Source organism: Rana temporaria, chromosome 2, assembly GCF_905171775.1.
Source record: "Rana temporaria chromosome 2, aRanTem1.1, whole genome shotgun sequence".
Lineage (NCBI taxonomy): Eukaryota > Metazoa > Chordata > Amphibia > Anura > Ranidae > Rana > Rana temporaria.
Genome location: NC_053490.1, coordinates 222,387,004 through 222,401,538, shown reverse-complemented (window position 1 = coordinate 222,401,538; position 14,535 = coordinate 222,387,004). Strand labels below are relative to the sequence as shown.

Here is a 14,535-nt window from a genome sequence, read left to right as displayed (position 1 = left end):
GTGAATACAGCACTTGCTTCTCTGACTTACAGCGGCGTAGCGTATATGCGATACGCAACGCCTGCACAAAGTTAAGCCAGTCTTTCTGAATCTGGCTAATAGATATGATGACAGCCTTCAAATCTGGCTGTCTTCAGTCAGATCCAGCTATGGATCTGGCTCATATCTCTGGAACCTGTACATGACCACTGCATGACCACCATTAGTTGAAACAATTGCCTGAGCTTGTAAAAAATCTTGTCCTAATGAGTGTTATATTCCTTTGTGTAATAAACAGCATCTCAGCTAATCAGTAATCACTGCTATTCCTCCATGTGATAACTTTCACCAGTCTCTATCCCAATCTTCCCCCAGCTGCCTGTATGCTTGTAGCAAGGTGTTAGGACCCAGTGTAATTCCTTCAGAGAATTTTCTGCTACAATGTTCCGTGTGCCACTTGATGTCTCCACATGTCCACAATGTATCTGTGTAGGAACTTTTGTAAAGGGAGTGCAGCATAGGACTTATGTGTCCCCTGATGTGGGCTTTGGGAGGTCTGTGTTTTAATTGGACACTTGCAAGATTTCAGCAGCCATTTTGTCAAGTCACAGCAGAGGAGTCCTGGGTGGGAAAGGGGGCAGCTACCATTATGTGAGTTTGGGCCCCCATGGAGCAGGTTAGCTTTCCAACGAAATGAGACAGTCTTTTCCATTTTAAAAGAGAGCGAGACCAGGGGATAAGCGAGGCACAGGCATATGTCACGCAAGAGCATCCTCTCTGGGGGCAAGTGGGAGGACTTCTAAGTGCACCGAAATAGAGACCTAAAGGGTTTATAAAGGTACAATTTTTTTTTCCTAAATAGCTTCCTTTACCTTAGTGCAGTCCTCCTTTATTTACCTCATCCTTCGATTTTGCTTTTAAATGTCCTTATTTCTTCTGAGAAATCCTCACTTCCTGTTCTTCTGTCTGTAACTCCACACATTAATGCAAGGCTTTCTCCCTGGTGTGGAGTGTCATGCTCACCCCCTCCCTTGGACTACAGGAGAGTCAAGGCGCCCACTAACACACAGCTCTTTTCTCTATCTGCAATGTAGAGATCATCCTGACTTTCCTATAGTCCAAGGGAGGGGGTGAGCATGACACTCCACACCAGGGAGAAAGCCTTGCATTACTGTGTGGAGTTACAGACAGAATAACAGGAAGTGAGGATTTCGCAGAAGAAATAAGGACATTTAAAAGCAAAATCTAAGGATGAGGTAAGTGAAGGAGGACTGCACTAAGGTAAAGGAAGCTATTTAGGAAAAAATAATTGTACCTTTACAACCCCTTTAAAAGAGCTGTGAGTACCCTTTCTATTAGGACTGTGACCTTCATTCAGAAGAGCCTTCAAGGGACAAACAGGACAGAGTTTCGAACTTTTTTTCAGAGACTAACCGAGCACCCATGACACTGGAAGCACCTGAGTAGTAGCAATTCTGAAAGATGTTAGTCTATTGAAACTTGCTTTAAAGCAATATCGCCACTGTTGTGGCATAAAATGTATGGGTTCCCTTTATCTTGTAATATTTCATAAGCCCCATACCTGCTGTCTCTAAGGACCTTAGTGTTGCAATGGGACCCTTGAGGCAGATGCCTGGACCTGCCACTATGAGGAAAGGTCTCTCGATGTAGATTTTTGTCTGACAACACTAAAGCAGTGTACAAATTCACCCTCTCTTAACTTCCTGATAAGGAATATGGTTCTCAAGCAAGAACTGGCTCAACAACTTGCTGAAAGGGGTGGTAACATGCTGGTAATAGTCAAATCCCAGCCACTATGGGGAGTTGCCTTAACCACTGAAGATAAATGCCTCCCTGTGATATCCCACGGCAATCTTTATTGTTCCTCCTCTGTTCTTGTTTTAATCTATAATTTCTCCCCAGCCCCGATGATATTGTTTCTGTCTGTCTATCCTTCCCCCAATATTTGTTTCTCCCTTGTCCCAACCGCTATTGTTTATATCCCTGCTTCTACTGTTATTGTTTCTTTCTCTGATATCCTTACACAATGTATACTGCTTCTTGCCTACTCCAGATAATGTTGTTCCTCCCACTGATATCCAGCCCAATGTCTATTCCTTCTCCCTTGCCCCAGATTTTATTTATTCTTCCATGAGTTATTCTGTCACAAGCCTTTATTACTTTTCCTCTGCCCCAAATCCTATTGTTTACCCTTGTGATAACCTGTACGCAAATATTTTTTTTCTCTCCAACTCTGACTGCCGATATTCCCTGTGATGCCTTGTCCCAATCTTTATTGTTTCTCCCCTGCCCTATATGCTGTTGTTCCTCATTGTTGTAATTCTCACCAAGCGCTATTGTTCCTTCCATTGTCCCAACTACTGTTGTTCCCTCAAAAAAAAAATGTCTACTTCTGATAACCTGTTATTCCCCTGTCCCAACTGTTATTATTCCTTCCAGTGATAACCTGCCTCAACCACTATTTCTCTTCCCGTGATAACCTGCTATACAAACTGCTATTTTTCCACTTTAGAATAACCTGACCCAATCTTTATTGTTCCTCCCTTGCCTCACTTTATATTGTTCATCGCCTGCCCTAGCTGCCCTTATTCCACCCTGTGATAACCTAAAATCCCTTTGGTTTCTCCCCTTTTCCTACTGCTATTGTTCCTCCTTGTGATAACTGCCCAAAATGCCACCTCTGATGACCTGGCCACAATCACTATAATTTCTCCCCACTCCAAATTTAATAGTTTCTTCTTATAAGCAGCCATATTCTCAGTTGTTTCTCTCCTTCTCCAGACTCTGTTGTTCATCTTATGATAATCTACCCTAAAAATCCATAGTGTTTCTTCTCTTCCCCAGATTCCAATGTTCCTACCCGTAATAAGCAGCACCAGTTGTATCTGACTGTGCTACTTTGCTCCTTCCTTCTCCCCTCACTATAGCACCAACCATGACTCTTTAGTGATCTGTCATGTTTATGTGCCAGGTGAAGGTATGGTCACCAGCTGTCCATTTGAATTGAGCCAACGGGACTTATGCCGCGTACACACGATTGGATTTTCCATCGGAGTAAAAAAATAGAACATGTTTTAAATTCTTCCGATGGAAAAAAATCTATGGTAAATTCTGATCATCTGTGTGGAATTCTGTCGGAGAAAAATCCATGCATGCTCAGAATCAAGTCAACGCATTCTCGGAAGCATTGAACTTCATTTTTCCCGGCTCTTCGTAGTGTTTTACATCACGGCATTTTGGACAGTCGGAATTTAGTCTGAAGCCTCGTACACACGACCGAGGAACTCGACGGACGAAACACATCGTTTTCCTCGTCGAGTTCCTTGTTAGGCTGTCGAGGAACTCGACAAGGCAAGTTTCTTCATTCCCGTTGAGGAAAAATAAGACATGCTCTCTTTTTGGCTCGACGGGATCCACGACAGTTTCCTCGTTGAAAAATGTACACACGACCGGTTTCCTCGGCAAAAAAAAATCCCAGCAAGTTTCTTGCGTCGTGTGGTCGAGGCCTGACAGTGTGTATGCAAGACAGCTTGAACGGATTTCCGATGATTTCCGATGAAAAAATCCATCGGATTTTAGACCATCGTATACTCCAATCGTATGTTACCCGGCATTAGCCTACAGGTACCTACCTCAGCCTGGACATAAACCCAGACTACTTTAGTCCAACAATGATCTAAGTGCAGTAACCAGTAAAAATATTATTGTAGTGGAGTTAACTATATGCTGCTTTGCATGTCGTCATTGTTCATTAAATATTCTTACTGAATTATCTCAAATATGGTCTGAGATCTACAGTACAGTATCAACAGATTTAGATGACATCCAAGACATGTATAAATTACACAAGGCAACAGATACCACTAGCATCATAGTTACAGGCATTTTTGGTAACCCATGCTGAAAATATTTGGACTGTCTGCCACTGGTAACCCATTTCATTACTTAGATGTACTCTGTGCCAATGGTTTAACACTTGCTAGTAGACTAGACTGTCCATTGGTGTTTCCAGTCTCACCCACATTTCAAAATCTCCAGTTGAGGCCTAGAGCCTAGGGTGTCAGTAAGCACCCAACAAGGGTTCCAAACCTTCCTCACTTTATCCAAAACAAAAAAAAAATGGCTTTCATTTTTACAGGTATGGCCCTTAAGCTACAGGTGATGATGTGATAAGACATAAACAAAGATCCTATTACAGTATACCGTTTTCAAAAATTAAACACAAAAAATACGCTACCGATTTGTCTCTGAAGAACTGTTGGAGAGCTTGGGTCAAAGGAATCAAAAACATCATGTTCTTTTCTTTCTTTGTTAAATCTTGTAGACTACAGATAAAATAAAAGAAGTGGGTGTTAGGAAGGTGCAAAAACGTAAATAGTTTTATGTAGCATATGCTTATTTGGATGCAATTTAATTAAAGATACATTCAACAGCTTTTCTTACTTTTCTACATTACATTCAGAAATTCCGTATAAACTATTTGTAGAAATCTGTAGAAAAACTGGACACTGTTGCCATCTCAAAAAACAAAAACAAATACGGCCCTGAAAAAAGGGTTTATTACTTACCTGTCACCTTATGCATCCATCTCTTTGAGTGCATCTGATGCCTTTTAACAGACTTGACTGAAGAAGAAGTTTCAGAGCAGAGCATTTTTACATGAGTGGGTAATGTAGGACGTTGCGACAATGGGTCAGTGGCTCATTTTCGTTATGTTTGAGTCTCTGTCACATCACTCCTGGCATTCCAATGATTTCATACAGTTGTTATGTAGTTACTACTAATCCCACACTCAGGTTCCCAGACCCATGGGTGAGCTAACCACAAATGTGTTGAAGTTGGGACAGTAGAATTCAAGAAGTAGCACTTTGAATGTTTGTGCATGCTCATTATATGGTTATGTGTTAAAGGTTAAAGTGTTTGTAACCCAACAATTTCGTATTTCTGAAATGTGCCTGCTGTACCATATACATGTATGAAAACGTATCCTGTTCTCTTTGTATTGTTTCCTATGAGTGAAACCCCTGGTGTTTCTGCCAGTCCCTTTGCCCTGTTAATAATGACAACACTAAGCAGGAAAGCACATCGTGGTCAGCTCTCTAGCTGTGCTGGGAACTTGGTGTGCTCTTATCCAATGATTAGACTTGTCCTGACACACACCCCCCTGTAGGTCCTATCCCTCAGAAGCTCAGTGTCCTGCTGCTTCTCCTCCTACCAGCTCCTATGCAGCTGCAAACAGAGGGAGCGGAGGAAATCTTTGCACAAATGTTTTGACTTTCGTTTCAATTTTAAACTGAATGTGAGGCTACGGCAGTATGCTGAGCCTGCATGGGATAGAGCAGAGGGAGAAGTGGGCTGCCGCGCTCTGGGGTAGTAACAGCCTCTGATTGGTCAGCTGCGGCAGCCCCCTTCTCTGATAGGTCCGTTCGCGTGAGGTAAAACCTGCACTGGACGAGCCTATATAAGGGAGAGGCTGAGGCGATTTGCTCAGTCACATCTCCTGACAAGCAGCATCGCCCGCCTCTCCCTCTCTCTCAGGATGAAGCGCGCTGTGCAGGACAGCCGTGAGGAGCTCTTATGTAGACTCCTAGAGAAGGCGGAGAGCAGGGGAGGTGAAGAGTGGCTGAAGCGTTGCCTGTCTGAGGAGAGTGGCTCTGTTTTATCTGTCAGCCCAGCTGCAGTACCAGAGATGAGCGTGGGCGCCCCCAGGAAACAGCCTGGAAGAAAAAAGAAATGTAAGACCAATAATTTAGCTCCTCAAGCTGAGGGAGCTGCAACAAGAGGTGCTTCTTGCCAGCAAGGGAGCAGCGCTGCCTCTTCCCCCCCTCCTGGGGACTTGGGTGAGCATGTTTTACCTGAAGTTGTTTTCAGTAATGTTAACCAGTTATCTGCATTTTCTAGTCTAATTGAATCTTTGTCTGTCATTGTGCAGCAGTTCAAAGGTATACATGATGCGGATTTTACCTCACAAAATGTAAATATGTATGTGCAACCAGGTGAGAGTCTGAGTACTCAGGCATGCACAGTAAGTCAGAGTGCACAGGAGACTGGTGCTGGAAATAGCGATAATGCTATTGATATGGAGGAGGTTGGTGTGGTGTGGCATGAGGCTGGTCATCCCTCTCTGCTAAATAAGGATGTTACTGTCAGATCGAGTGTGAGGTGTCCTGCTGTTAATAATACTTTACCCCTCAGATCCTCGGCTGCTATGGTCAGCGAGTCTTCCTTTAAGGAACCCCTCCCTTGCAGTTTATCCCCGCTGGGTTTTCATCTGTCTAAGTCAGTCAAAGAAAAAATTTGGAGGGGTGAATATCTCGATATATTATCACTTCTCCCTGCTTCTAAGGAGTTTTTGGCTAAATCTGACAGGCAGTCCAGCGAAAGAACAGAGGAAGATAGGAGGAGAGCGGTTCCTAAGACATTTCAAAACTGGCTGCAAGCGTTCTGTATCTATTCAGCAGTTATGGGAGAACGCTTCCCGGGAAGTGCTCAGGTTTATTCCAACACCTGGATATTATTGCGGAGGCCTTTCGCCACTTTGGCGGCTCCGCATGGTTCTCATATGACGAGAATTTCCGTCAAAAACTAGCTGTGCACCCATCGCTGCATTGGGGGGCTAAGGACGTTGGTTTATGGTTAAACCTTATGCTGCCACCTAGGCCCCAGTTCACCCCTCGCCCCGCTTCAAATGGTCAGAGTCCAGTCAGGAAGGGTGTATGCTTTGCATTCAATGAGGGTCAATGTAAATTCTTATTGAATTGTAGATACAAACATGAGTGTTCTTATTGTGGCGGTACTCACGCGGCGAGCAGATGTTTTCGTAAAGCTGCCGCTAGTTCCTCTCATTCAGGACCCAAGGACACACATGGGAAAGGCCCCGACTCCGGTGAGCCTGGCAAGAATGCGCCCATGGCTCGAGCGCTATCCAGACCACAGGATGGCGGCTCTGCTAACTGAAGGTTTTGCCAATGGTTTCTTAGTGCCATCCTTTACTGGTTCAGGGTGTACACCAGTTAAAAATTTACTATCGGTATCCATGCACTCTAACTTAGTGCTTGAGAAAATTTGCAAAGAATTGTCTGAGGGTAGGGTGGCTGGCCCCTTTAATGACCCGCCATTCTCTAATTTCCGGTTGTCCCCTTTGGGCATCGTACCCAAGAAAGAGCTGGGTGCGTTCAGACTGATCCACCACCTATCTTACCCACCGCATTCGTCACTCAATGACGAAGTTGCCTCTGTGGAGGCTCCAGTCTGCTACGCCTCATTTGATGAGGCTTTGTGTCTTTTGAGGCAAGCAGGGCAAGGGGCTGTGCTAGCAAAGGCTGATATTAAGTCGGCTTTCCGCCTTCTTCCCGTGCATCCACAAGGCTTCAATTCTTTGGGTTTTCAATTTTTGAATAAATATTATTTTGATAAATGCATGCCAATGGGGTTTTCTATGTCATGCTTTTATTTCGAGGCTTTTTCCTCCTTCTTACATTGGGTCGTGTCAGTCGTTATCCCTCAAGGCCTTATCCTACATTATCTAGATGACTTCTTGTTTTTAGGTCCCCGGGGGTCATCAGTGTGTATGGAAGCTTTACAGGTTTTCTTTGACGTTTGTCATGACTTTAGCGTGCCTCTGGCCCAGGAGAAAACAGTTTTTCCCACAACAGTTATTGAATTTTTGGGGATCACGGTTGACTCCGAACGAATGGAATTCAGATTGCCACAACAGAAGATACATAAAATGAAGTCTATGATTGCAACCTTTCTTGTCAGTAAGAAGGTGTGCTTAAAGGAGGCACAATCTTTGCTGGGTCTTTTTGCTTTTGCAGCCAGAGTCATCCCTATGGCGAGGGTATTTTCGCGCAGGTTCTCGTTAGCCATAAAAGGTATGGTGAACCCTTACGCTCATTTCCGAATTTCAAAAAGCATCAAGGATGATCTAGGAATTTGGGATGCTTTTTTAAATGAGTTTAATGGTTCCTCGGCCTGGCAAATGGACTTTATTAATAGTTCTCAGTTGGAATTCTTCACCGATGCAGCTGGCTCTGCTGGGTTCGGGGCTTTCTTGGATGGGCGCTGGTGCGCCCAGTCCTGGCACCCTGATTGGCTCCAGAAGGAGATACTTCAAAATCTAGTTCTGTTGGAGCTCTTTCCAGTGATTGTGTCGGTGGTTGTGTGGGAAGACATCTTTAGGAATCGTAGAATCTTAGTTCATACGGATAATAAAGGTGTCTTTTTTGCCATCAATACTCTGTCCTCTAAGTCTGATCCCGTTCTGAGGTTATTGCGTTTCCTTGTACTTCATTGTATGAACTGTAATATATGGTTGAGAGCTGAGCATATTGCAGGTAAAGAAAATAACATAGCAGATTCTTTATCTCGTTCACAGTTCAAGAGATTCCGAGAGTTGGCGCCATCAGCGGATCAACATGGCACCCCTTGCCCAGACTTCCTCTGGGGCTTAATTTGGGAATAATATTCCGGAATCTCAAGGCTTCAGTAGCGGAAAACACCTGGAGGGATTATAGGCTTTCATGGCACAAATGGTGCTCTTTCTGTCAACCATTGGGTTTGGATCCACTAGATGTATCTTCTTACGTGGCTTTGTCTTTTTTGTCCTTTCTCATTCAGTCTAATCTGTCCCCGGCTTCCATAGGTAAAATATTGGCTGGAGTTTCTTTTTTCCTTAAGTTTGCAGGCCTTCCTGCTCTTACCTCTTTCTTTCAGGTCACTCAGGTTTTGAAGGGCCTCAAAAAGTCTAGGCCCTCTTTAGATAATAGGCGTCCCATATCTATCCCCATTTTGATCGATCTTCTTCAGATCCTTCAAGATGTCTGCTCATCCAATTTCGAATCTTTGCTTTTTAAGGCTGCTTTCTCTATAGCATTCTTTGGAGCCCTTCGGTTAGGTGAGTTTACTGCAGCAAATAGAAACGCTTTTTCATTTCTCCGTTTTTCTCATGTTCAGTTTGACGTCGGTTCTGTCCGTCTGTTTTTGTCCAGATCAAAGTCCTCTCAGGTTGGCCAGTGGTTTTCTTTATCCAGTTCTCCTAATGAGGCTATCTGTCCCGTGTTTCATGTTCGTAATTATCTTTTGGTCAGACCATTGAGTAACGATTCCTTTTTTATTCATGAAGACTTGTCCTCTCTAACTAGGTACCAGTTCTCAGCTGTTTTGGCCTCCTGTTTGAAGCGCTTGAATTTATCTGGGTACCAATTTTCTTCCCATTCTTTCCGAATTGGCGCTGCCACCACAGCTGATTCTATAGGTTTTTCAGAGAGTAAGGTTAAAAAAGTGGGCAGGTGGGGCAGCAATAGATATAAGTTATATGTTCGTCCCAGTCTTCTAACTTTATGATTCTCTTTCAGATTTATCCAGGAATATCGCTTGGGTCATAGGTCACTCCTACGTGTTCTGGGCTTACAAGCACTCCGGATCCAGATCATACTCTGCTAACCTGGGGCTTGATCCTGATTTATTTTTAATTTTATGGTCAGGTGTTAGAGGTATGCGGTGGCGCAATTTAAAAGACCACCTAGCTTATTTGTCTTCTGTCTGGCCTCAACCCCAAGTGATAGTTATCCACGTGGGGGCTAATGACTTGGGTAAATTCAACACATGGGACTTGTTATGTGAAATGAAAAGGGATCTCTATTCCATAACTCAAATGTTCCCAGGTTCAGTGTTAGTATATTCTGAGATGGTTCCCAGGCTGTTATGGTCGCCGCACGGCACCCTTTTCTACGTGGATAGAATCCGCAGACGGCTAAATAGGACGATTCATAGTTTTATGCCTTCAATTGGTGGCTCTTCCTTTCGTCATTCCGAGTTAGAGGGTTTTTTGCCTGGGTTGTTTCGGGTTGACCAAATTCATCTGTCAGGCATTGGCCTGGACATTTTTAATATGGGTATCCAGTCCATGATCGAATCAGCCACAGTGGTGGGGGGGCCTCGGCCAACAGCTTCGCGGTTGGCCCCGGCCGGTGGGGAGTAGTCGTCCAGCTTTTGCTGGATGGACAGAAATTAATTTGATTTTAAAGTTTTAAGTTTAGCCAATTTGGCCTTTTGTAATTTAATTTATTTATTGAGAAAATTTTTGTAACCCCGCCCCCACATTTTATGGATGACACCGTGGCCAATTTTACCAAAGTTAAATAAAAATGTTGTATCAAATTGTTGTTTGGTCTCCTTATTCAATACCTCTGTACTAGCCCATGTGAGGCTACGGCAGTATGCTGAGCCTGCATGGGATAGAGCAGAGGGAGAAGTGGGCTGCCGCGCTCTGGGGTAGTAACAGCCTCTGATTGGTCAGCTGCGGCAGCCCCCTTCTCTGATAGGTCCGTTCGCGTGAGGTAAAACCTGCACTGGACGAGCCTATATAAGGGAGAGGCTGAGGCGATTTGCTCAGTCACATCTCCTGACAAGCAGCATCGCCCGCCCGCCCACCCTTACCTGTCAGTTTGTCATAATAAGTCATGGGGTCGTCTGTATGGGGGGAGTAGTCGTCCAGCTTTTGCTGGATGGACAGAAATTAATTTGATTTTAAAGTTTTAAGTTTAGCCAATTTGGCCTTTTGTAATTTAATTTATTTATTGAGAAAATGTTTGTAACCCCGCCCCCACATTTTATGGATGACACCGTGGCCAATTTTACCAAAGTTAAATAAAAATGTTGTATCAAATTGTTGTTTGGTCTCCTTATTCAATACCTCTGTACTAGCCCATGGGTTCTTTTACAAAGTGATTGTTTACAATCACTTTCATTTCATGCAGATAGAGAAGACACTTTAATACAGCTATTTATTCCTTAATACATCACTAATGTATTTCTTAAATATAAACAGTATATATATTTGAATTTCACTTAGTATTGGTTTCTTGTAAATCTTGATATCCCCTGGAATGGCTCCCAAGCCCTTACATTGCTCCACATCACCACATGGGTGCAAATCTCCCACAAGCAAAATTACTTCAAACAATCTTTATTTTACAGGGCAAATGTAAGGGTAACTCCACCTCCCACCCCTACTATCTGGGCTCAGTCCTGTCTGATGACTGTATGACTAGGAGGTGCAAAATTCATCAGAGAAAGTCAAGCGCAGAGTGACAGAAGAAAAAGCTCATTAGTCTACTGATTCTCCTTCACTGTCCAATTGTAGGATGAGTGAGGAACAAAAAATGTGTTACTTAAAGCAAAGCTTCACCCAAAAGATGAAGTTCTGTTTAAGCCCCCCCCCCCCCCCCCCCAAATGGCACTTTTTATGGGGGTGAGCAGGTATCTGGTTTTGACAGGGACCTGCTCTCACTTCCACTCAGATCACCTTGGTCAACGATTCTCAACACCTGTCCTCAGGACCCACTAACAGGCCAGGGTTGCAAGATAACTGAAATGCATCACAGGTGATATCATTTGCTGCCCAGTGATTGCAGTATTCTAGTCTGCATCTCCCTAAGGTAATACTTTAAATCTGGCCTGTTAGTGGGTCCTGAGGATAGGAGTTGAGAACCACTGGCCTAGGTGATCCGACCGGAACTTCTCCTCCCCCCTCCCTCCCTGCAGTCATCTGGGACATGTAACAGATCCCCGAAGACTACAGGACTATTCACAATATGCAGTGTGTCTCACACGTGTGCAGTGGACACACAGCTGTAAAACTGCAAACTGTCACAGCTAGGTGCCCACAGTTGAGATGCTGAGGACAGAGAGAAGGGACGGCTCGGGTGAGCACATCACTGAATCCTGGGACAGGTGAGTGTTTGTTTATTAATAGTCAGCAGTTACAGTTTCTGTAGCTGCTGACTTTTAATAAACACAAAAAATGACTGGAGTTCCTCTTTAATAAGAGACTCCAGGTCCCTGATATTTTTACCCTGCCTTTCCTCTCCTGTATTGCCATCCAAAGTTCTCTGCCAGGTCTTTGGGACCCGGCAGAGACCAGCACACATCTTTGCACATGGAGCGGGGGTTCCTGAACATGTGTATAGTTGGTATCTGGGACCTTGATACCTGCAGCATCTGTATGCATGTCTATACCCGGTCCCAAAGACCTGCAGCACATCTGCACTCATGCAGAATTCGGCAGCACGCATGCACCCATCAGTAAAACGGGCTCCTGGGATGTGGCAGTAGCAAGGAAGAATGAAGTCATAAAGCCTTTTAAAGGGTTTTATCCAGTTATGAAAAGGGGGTAAGGAAAAAGTTACATTGTTGGCTGAAGGTCTGCTTTAAAGGCGTTGTAGAGGCTCGTTTTTTATTTTCACAACTCGTCGGAAAAAGACACATCGTTTTCCTCAACGAGTTCCTTGTTAGGCTTGTCGAGGAACTCGACAAGCTTGATTTGAGTACACACTGTCAAGACAAAATCTCCTCGTTCTTAAACGCGGTGATGTACAGCACATACAATGGCAGGGGAAGTTCGATTCCACTGGCACAACCCTTGGGGCTGCTTTTGCTAATCTCATGTTACTGCATGTTAAGTAAAAGTTTGGTCAGAGACGATTTGCACTTTTCAATCTGTTACAGCATGAAAAATGTGTTATCTCCATTACAAACGCTACTTTTACTCCCGTCTCATACTTTATTCTGAGCATGAGAGGGTTTCTTAGCATACAACGCTCGAGTTTCTCGTTGAAAAACCAGCCCGACGAGGAACACGATGAGGAAATTGAGAATCCCATTGAGGAAAAAGAGAACTTGTTTTTCTCGTCGAGTTCCTCGACAGTTTCCTCGATGAAAAACGTACACACGACCATTTTCCTCGGCAAAAAAGCTCTGCCACCAAGTTTCTTGATGGATTCTGTCGAGTTTCTCGGTCGTGTGTACGAGGCCTCACCCTTTCCTATGATTTCCCTTTACATTTTCTTTGTCTGAATTTCTCACTTCCTGTTCCTCCTCAGTAAGCTGTTCTGGCTAACTAACCACTGCTCGGATGATGGGGGCAAGCTTACTGAGGAGAAACAGGAAGTGAGAAATTCAGACAAAGAAAAAAAACATTTAGAAGGGAAATCAAAGGAAAAGGTAAGTGAACCATCAATGCACTAGCTTAACCACTTGCTTACTGGGCACATAAACCCCATTAGTTCCCAGGCGAAATTTCAGCTTACGGCACTGCGTCGCTTTAACTGACATTTGCGCGATCGTGCGACGTGGCTCCCAAACAAAATTGATGTCCTTTTTTCCCCACAAATAGAGCTTTATTTTGGTGGTATTTGATCACCTCTGCGGTTTTTATTTTTTGCGCTATAAACAAAAAAAGAGCGACAATTTTAAAAAAATATATATATTTTTTACTTGTTGCTATAATAAATATCCCAATTTTTTTAAAAAAAAAACAATTTTTTTTCTCAGTTAAGGCCTATACGTATTTTTCGACGTATTTTTGTAAAAAAAAAAAAAATCGCAATAAGCGACTGGTTTGCGCAAAAGTTATAGCGCCTACAAAATAGGGGACAGAATTATGATTTTTTTTATTATTTTTTTTTTACTAGTAATGGCGGTGATCTGCGATTTTTATTGGGACTGCGATATTGCGACGGACGTATCGGACACTTTTGACACAAATTTGGCGCCATTCACATTTATACAGCGATCAGTGCTATAAAAATGCACTAATTACTGTATAAATGTGACTGGCAGTGAAGGGGTTAACCACTAGGGGGTGAGGAAGGGGTTAAATGTGGATCCTAGGTGTGTTCTAACTGTGTGTGGGGGGGGGGGGTGACTGGGGGAGGTGACCGATGCTGTGTCTCTATGTACAAGAGACACAGATCGGTCTCCTCTAGTCTGACAGCACGTGGAGCTCTGTGTTTACACACAGAGCTCCACGTCCCTGCTGTCTTAACGACGATCGCGTGTACCCGGCGCGGGACCGTGTTTACCCGCTGCGTGCCCCCCAGTGGCGCGCGCGGGTAATGCTTTCAAATGACGTCCAAAGATGTCCTGTTGGCAGCTGAGATCCGCGCTGTTGACGTCTTTTGTCAATAGCGCGGGTCTCAAGTGGTTAAAGGACCCTATTTAGAAAATAAAAAACAACGCTTTACAACCCCTTTAACTGCAGTCGAGAAAAAAAAAAACGGGGCTTCTGCCCTGTCAGTCTGAGCTGTTCTGTGTGGCACAGCTGTGTAAATCTTAGGACTGGATGGATAAAAATGAAAATCCTTTAGCAGGTAAAACTGCTCCCATTTATATTTTCATCTGTGTATTTAGCGGTTTGCTCTGAATTCAGCTTTAACCAATACATTGTTCAGCGTTTGCAAATGTTCACACAGTTTGTATTGCTTTGGAATATTGGCAAGCTGTACATGAGCTGGATTACTTGTTTCGCCTGTTATATTTAAATCATGGTTTTGTCCACATCAGCAATGGCCAAGCTACAACGGAGAAAAATGGGGAGATAAGGAACGTTCAGAAGGAATTATAACTCTATTTCAGGTGCATTGTTCTAGTTCTGAAATTGATTGGCAGAAACATTTCTCTCTCTAACCTGTATATTCCTGAGCTGAGGACACTTGTGTATTGCATGAACATTCAGCTCAATACACGTTATCT

The 14,535-nt window shown here is 43.7% G+C and overlaps 1 protein-coding gene across 3 annotated transcripts in view; it reads right to left on the bottom strand.

The window, feature by feature from the left end:
- LOC120926512 overlaps nt 1-14,535 on the bottom strand; it is an 82,763-nt gene that overhangs the window by 42,113 nt on the left and 26,115 nt on the right. For all 3 annotated transcript variants that reach the window (XM_040336495.1, XM_040336494.1, XM_040336496.1), the window contains one exon: nt 4,238-4,325. In XM_040336495.1, coding sequence (XP_040192429.1) covers nt 4,238-4,325 — 88 coding nt within the window. The remainder of the gene's footprint in view (nt 1-4,237; nt 4,326-14,535) is intronic.